The sequence below is a fragment of the Arabidopsis lyrata genome (genome assembly GCF_000004255.2).
Source record: "Arabidopsis lyrata subsp. lyrata unplaced genomic scaffold ARALYscaffold_233, whole genome shotgun sequence".
In the NCBI taxonomy this organism is placed as follows: Eukaryota; Viridiplantae; Streptophyta; class Magnoliopsida; order Brassicales; family Brassicaceae; genus Arabidopsis; species Arabidopsis lyrata.
In genome coordinates this window covers 1-7,254 of record NW_003302388.1, presented here as the reverse complement: position 1 = coordinate 7,254, position 7,254 = coordinate 1, and the positions used below count along the sequence as shown (strand labels likewise).

The following is a 7,254-nucleotide window of genomic DNA, read 5'->3' as shown; positions in this document are numbered from 1 at the left end:
TTCGTTTAGCTAAAGTGATGCGGAAAGCATTTGGAGTTTCATCTATAAAATGTTAGCATTTTCTAAGTGTATAAAAAGAAGATTTAACATAGTTCATCTGTTATTTGTAATAGCATCTCCAACCCATCTCTAACCCACTTCTATTCTCACTTATAAAATAAAGATTTATATTTTTTTCCGCTATATATAGAGGATCTCTATTTTTCCTCTATAAATAGAATTAAATTCTTTTAGAAAAAGAAATAGAAGAACATATTAGAGTAAAAATAGAAGAAACTCACCTCTATTATAGAGATAAAAGTAAAAATAGGAGAATGAAATATTTTTATGATATATAATATAACTAATTGGCCATTAAAAAAAAATTGAAATTTTTACCTAAATTAGAGAAAGTTTGAATAGTAATCTTCTAAATATCCGAATTAACTGTACCCTATTCATATTGACCAATCACCAGCACTACCTATGTATCCGCAATGGATAACCTTAACTTGTTTAATTCTTAATACGTATCATCAAAAGTCAAAACATATGAAACAAAACAATCTAAAACTGCCGGCAAAAAAAAAAAAAAAAAACTCGCTTAAAAGTTAAAACCAACTTTTGTTCGGTGGGGATGATGACCGAACCCGGTCTAACCGACTGGATTAAAGGATTAATTTTAACAACGCGCCCGCTTCAGAACGCAACCGTTTCCACTTATTATTAGTATTATTTTCTCTCTCTCGTTTAACAAAAAAAAAACTAAAGTGACTTGGATTTTTTCATTTGTCTAGCCCAAAAGAAAAAACCGAAAAAAGAAGAGAAGAGAGAAACGAAGAAAAAAAAAAGAATAAAAAGAAGCAAAGACATTGTGGGTCTCCTCCTCCAGTGATTAGGATCATATTAGGGCGTTATCCTTATCGGAGAAAGAAGCCATGGGAAGAAGAAAAGTCGAGATCGAGCGAATCGAGAACAAAAGCAGTCGACAAGTCACTTTCTCCAAGCCCAATAATGGAGAAAAGTAAGTAAGTAAGATAGTGATATGATGGTCATGCTCTTTTCTTATCGTATGCTCTTTATTTATTTTTTGTTACATGTTACTCCATTATTAAATTATGTGCCTCTTCGTCGCTTCAAAAACGCAACCGTTTCCACTTATTATTTTCTCTCTCTCGTTTAACAAAACAAAAACAAAGTGACTTGGATTTGTCATTTGTCTAGTTCAAAAAAAAAAAAAAAAGAGAGAGAGAGAGAGAAACGAAGCAAAAAAGAAGAATAAAAAGTAGCAAAGACATTGTGGGTCTCCTCCTCCGGTGATTAGGATCAAATTAGGGCATTATCCTTATCGGAGAAAGAAGCCATGGGAAGAAGAAAAGTCGAGATCAAGCGAATCGAGAACAAAAGCAGTCAAGTAAGCTATTTTCCCCTACCTGTCTCACTCTATTTTTGTGCTTTTTTTTTTCTCTCTTATAGAAACTTCAAATCTAGGGCTTTTTTGTTTCCTTCAAATCAACTGAGATCTCCTCCTTTTCTCTGTATGAAGAGAGCTGTACTTTAGCTTAAACCTAATTTGAGATTAAATATTGTGGTGGCCAAGATATGTTCTTGGTTTTTGTTTCTTGCTTCTTTTTTTTTCAAATAAGGATTTTATTTTTATCTTACCTTTGATTTTGTCCAAAAAAAAAAAAAAAAAAAACATACCTTTGATTTTTACAAAATTTAATATTGCATGTTCCTACCAAAAAAAAAATTTAATATTGCATGTGATTCATGATTTTTTTCTCGGCTGTTAATATAAATTTGATGGCCCATTACAAGTTGTAACACTTTCTTCATTTTTGTTTCATTTGCAACTGTTACTTAGATTTTTGTTTCATTTGCAACTGTTACTTAGAATTTTGGTTCGGCTTTAGATTCATTTTATTTAAATTACAACCGGAATCCAAATAAACCGAGGATCAGGACAATGATAAGTCATGAACGGAATGTCATCATTTCGACGACTCTAAGATATTTATTTACGAACATCATAAAACTATCATTGTCAGGTTACTACATAATTTTGATGGAAAACCCATGGTAAAACATGCTCTTAAAGTCTGATTTTCTCTAAAATTATTGTATCTGCAGAAAAATAAATGTAAGAAAGTTTCCTACACAGGATGGATGCTAAATTTTGAGTGAAATCCATAATTTAAATTGAAAAAATTTCAAAAATAAAACCATGCTTAGAAAATGGAGATTTAATCTTAGTAATATTTAGTATCACCTATAAAATAAAAAGAAATGTAAAACAAATTTCTAGGTGTTACTTGCAAAGTTAGAGCATTTTTCTTAGTAATGAATTTAGCTGCTAATTTTTAATTTTTTTAAATGAGAGAATTTATATCAGAGTGATGATGTCAGATAATTCTGTTTTTTTTTTCTAGGAATTCTTTTTAACTGATTTTTCAAAAAAGGAAAAAAAATTTCTTCATGAAAATTGTATTTAATTTCTTTTATTTGTTTTAATAGTTGTATTTGAATGATTTCATATACCATGTATATAATGTAGTATTCTTATGATACAATATAATTAATTTGTCCTCAACAAAAAAATTGAAATTTTTATCTAATACAGAGAAAGTTTGAATTAGGCCTGGGCCAAAAAACCGCTAACGAAATAACCAACTGAACCGAACCAAACAAAAAAAAACCGAACCATATCCGAACCAAAGTTTTTAAAATAACCGAATGGTTAGTAAAATTCCATATCCAAACTAACCGAAATTGAACCGAACCAAACCGATAACCAAACAGTTAACCGAAATATTCAAAAACCCAGAAGATACCCAAAAATAATATCCAAAACTATAATTATAAACTCAAAATATTAATTATTTTTAGAATCAAAACAATCAAATACTTTAAATAATCAAAATATCCAAATATTGTTTGTTATATTTATCAAAGTTAAATATTCTTTACAAAATTGAATCAAATTTTAATTTTTTTTCTAACATTTTTTCTTTTTTTTGTATTTTATTTTTGTATTTTTTTCGGTTAATTTCGGTTATATTCGGTAAATTTTGGTTATTTTGGGTACAAATCCGAACCAAACCGAATGTGATAAATGTTTAGTTAGTTACGGGTATCTATTTAAATATCTAAATCGAACCGAACCGAAATTCCTAAAATATCCGAATGGTCATATCCAAACCGAACTGAAACCGAACACAACCGAATTGAAACCGAATGCCCAGGCCTAGTTTGAATAGTAATCCAGCCCTCTATCAAAAGCTTACGTCAAAGAAGAATTGAAATCTTTAAATTAACCGTACCCGATTCATATCAACCAATCACCAACACTACCTATGTATCCGAAATGGATAACCTTAACTTGCTAGTTGTTAATATCATTAAAACATATGAAACAAAACAATCTAAAACTGCCGGCAAAAAAAGAAAAAAACCCAACTTCTGTTCGGTGGGGATGATGATCGGACCCGGTCTAACCGACTGGCTTAAAGGATTAATTTTTACAACGCGCCCGCAAGGAATTTCAACAAGCGTAAAAAAAAACACAAAATTACATGCCTCTTCAGAACGCAACCGTTTCCACTTATTATTATTATTTTCTCTCTCTCGTTTAACAAAAAAAAAACTAAAGTGACTTGGATTTTTTCACTTATTAGAAAAGACCGAAAAAAAGAAGTAGAAGAAGAAGAAGAGAGAAACGAAGAAAAAGAAAAGAATAAAAAGAAGCAAAAACATTGTGGGTCTCCGGTGATTAGAATCAAATTAGGGCATAAGCCTTATCGGAGAAAGAAGCCATGGGAAGAAGAAAGGTCGAGATCGAGCGAATCGAGAACAAAAGCAGTCGACAAGTTACTTTCTCCAAACGACGCAAAGGTCTCATCGAGAAAGCTCGACAACTTTCAATTCTCTGTGAATCTTCCATCGCTGTTCTCGCCGTCTCTGGCTCTGGAAAACTCTACAACGCTGCCTCCGGTGACAAGTAAGCTATTTTCCCCTACCTGTCTCACTCTATTTTTGTGCTTTTTTTTGCTCTCTTATAGAAACTTCAAATCTAGGGCTTTTTTGTTTCCTTCAAATCAACTGAGATCTCCTCCTTTTTTTTGTTCTGTATGAAGATAGCCGATGCGTTAGCTCAAACCTAATTTGAGATTAAACTTTGTGGTGGCCAGGATATGTTCTTGGTGTTCGTTTCGTGCTTTTTTTTTTTTTTTTTTTTTTTGAAAATAAGGATTTGGATGATTTTTAACCTTACCTTTAATTTATACAAAATTCAATATTGCATGCGATTCAAGAATCTTTTCTACACGTGGTGATACATTCTCAATGTTGTTCAAGTAATTTTTGTATCGCCAATTCATCTGTTGTTCACTTTCAAGATTCATTTTTTTCTTTTAAGAATCAATGTGTCTATTGTTAAAGTTTGAGATTTGGTTTGTATCCAATATCGCAATGCACCTCCTGTGGATTTGTTGAGAGAGTAATTGGGGTTAATGGTAACATAGACCAAGAGTCTTTCGTTCAAATTACATTGTGGAATTACTGATCCGGTATGTATTGTAGTCTAGACGGTTTGTCTTTAATTTCTCTTCTATTGATTTGTCGATTAAGTACCTTTCAAAGTCTATAGTTGATTTTGAAGGTTGATTGTAGTGCTTGGATAATCTACGGCCACCTTATATATATGTCGCAGCTGCGTAGTGGATTTTGTTAAGTAGATATTGATCATCGATTTCTACCGATAGGGTGAAACTAGTAGACTATTATCATTTCTTCAATGAATTTAATGTTCTTCTAACGTTGGTTTGTGGATATTCCTAACAACATGACCTTTTGACATTCGTCTATCTAGAAGAAATCTCAACTACTACTACTTTTAGAACATTTCGAATGCAAGTTCAATGAACCAAAACGAAACTACATTGACAAATTAATACTGACGGTGTGTTTCGTATATAATATTTACAAAACATCGTCAATTGGATAAGAAAAATATGTCATCTAGAAAATGGAAATGTAATATGTAGCTTCTTCTCATGGCATTGATGTTAACATCAGAAAAGCTTGGTCATGAAAGTATATATGTTATAGTTGTGACAATGCACATACTCTATATATAATTATTAGGATCCTTTTCTATTTGCCTCCATTTTACAATTGTCAAACTCTTCTCATGGCCTTGAGATTGATTCTTATGCGCACTTTTTAGGTTTTCTTCTTTTGGTGATTAATGTTAAATTCACAACTTAAGATGTTACTAATAACTTATTAAAAGTGCATTGTAAGGCAACATATATTCATATTATTGCATTAATATATATATATATAGATATCATGGACAGCACCAATTAAGAGTTGTGATCTTCCCAGAAAGCCAAACCCATTTTCTTTGCTTGTCCTGTGATCTTCCCAGAAAGCCAAACCCATTTTCTTTGCTTGTCCTCTAAGGATAATCCTGATATCATATAGTTTCCATTCCCCTCCTGATTCGGTCGACTCTATGTGTGATTGTTTCGATACTAGCTAGGTTGAACTTGGATTGAATAGTCATAATCATATAATTACATATGATTGATATGAAATTGAATGGAAAAGTGAAACAAAATTAGTCTATGCAAAAATAGAGTAACAAAAAAGGAAAGTATTTGTAAACACATCTACAGTGGTTTTTATTTTAAGCTGCACACCCTTAACATTTTCTTATATGTAGATTCATGCTTAAGTAAAGTTGATTAACAAAAAAGTATTGGTCAGGGACACAAATTGATGCAATATGTACCATTATCTATAAGCGTTCGTTCACTCCAGTTTATTCCCTGTATAAATTCCTCAACTGATACTATATCTAATTCATATATAGTTTTGAATAAATAGTTTTGTGTATATTATTGTTTCTAATGAATTTGTTTTTGCTCATGATATCTCCAGCATGTCAAAGATCATTGATCGTTATGAAATACATCAGGCTGATGAACTTAAAGCCTTAGTAAGTTAGCTACGAACATCATTAAAAATTCTTCTGGATGCGGTTTTTGATGGGATAGAAGTACTTGTCGGGCCTGAGATATGTTCTGAATTTCTAATACTGGACTTAATTCTCTAAAGTTATAGTTATTGCATTTTTCGGAAAACTCAAGAACTTTCATAATCTTTCTGACCATTCCCTTCGTTTTCTCCATGTTCAGGATCTTGCAGAAAAAATTCGGAATTATCTTCCACACAAGGAGATACTAGAAATAGTTCAAAGGTTAGCACTAAGACACCTTAATCTCCCTCTTCTTCTGATGAAAAATATTTCTTTTTTTTGGCGACTTATGAATATAGCAAGCTTGAAGAACCAAATGTCGATACTGTAAGTGTAGATTCTCTAATTTCTATGGAGGAACAGCTCGAGACTACTCTGTCCGTAATTAGAGCTAAGAAGGTAGCTATACTGCTAACTAAGTGATCAAACCAACCTTCCCAAAAATCCTTTGTTTAGTTAGATTGACAAGAGTTGTCTTGACATAATCCGTAATGTCTTGTTGTAGACAGAACTAATGATGGAGGAAGTGAAGTCCCTTCAAGAAACGGTTAGTGCTTTGGTTTTTATCTGCTGGCAAAGCCATATTGTAGGGTATGCTGATCCTTTAACCAAGTCTCGAGCTGTTCCTGATTTATTCTTGGCTTTATTTTAGATGAAACCCTAATTAGAACCAAAAAAGGCACTTATTAGCTCGTGATCAAATTCGACTTTTCTCCCTGGATGAATTACCCATTTGGATGAGGATCATGCTCAGATAGCTTCAGAACTTATTAGAAACTAATGACCTTTTGATCTTGTCCAAACAGGAGATGTTGCTGAGAGAAGAGAACCAGATTCTGGCTAGCCATAGCCAGGTGACAAAAACATCTCTGATATATGATTCTAGAAGCTAAATCTTAAAATCTGTGATAAAAATGCTTTCAAAATCCAAATTTCTTGTTACTATTTAGTTGAATAGTAGTTTTAACTAATGGAATTTTTAAAAAGAAAACAAAAAATCGTTTGACAATATAGGATTAATTTCTTGTTATAATGTTTTAGTAGCTGTAAAAAAATAATGTAAGAAACTTTCTTACAGTTGGGGAAGAATACGTTTCTGGTAACAGAAGGTGAGAGAGGAATGGCACGGGAAAATGGCTCCGGCAACAAAGTACCGGAGACTCTTGCGCTGCTCAAGTAATCACCATCATCAACGGCTGAGTTTTCACCTTAAACTCAGCCTGCAGAGAACC

The 7,254-nt window shown here is 32.2% G+C and overlaps 1 protein-coding gene across 4 annotated transcripts; it reads left to right on the top strand.

Moving 5' to 3' along the window:
- The first annotated feature begins 882 nt into the window (after positions 1-882).
- Positions 883-7,239, top strand: LOC9298772 (agamous-like MADS-box protein AGL31). Of its 4 annotated transcripts, none has more exons than XR_002330114.1 (8): positions 883-1,393; positions 3,657-3,979; positions 5,926-5,983; positions 6,183-6,244; positions 6,322-6,421; positions 6,532-6,569; positions 6,829-6,876; positions 7,101-7,116. XR_002330114.1 is itself a non-coding variant. In XM_021016372.1 (8 exons), exons 2-8 carry the CDS (start codon positions 3,795-3,797, stop codon positions 7,200-7,202), a joined length of 597 nt encoding a protein of 198 aa, XP_020872031.1. In that variant the 5' UTR covers positions 884-1,393; positions 3,657-3,794; the 3' UTR covers positions 7,203-7,239. The 4 variants fall into 4 exon arrangements, 3 of the variants coding, with proteins under 3 accessions (XP_020872033.1, XP_020872031.1, XP_020872032.1); XM_021016372.1 differs by having other exon boundaries at positions 884-1,393; positions 6,528-6,569; positions 7,101-7,239; XM_021016373.1 differs by having other exon boundaries at positions 885-1,393; positions 6,355-6,421; positions 6,528-6,569; positions 7,101-7,239.
- The last annotated feature ends 15 nt before the right edge of the window (positions 7,240-7,254 follow it).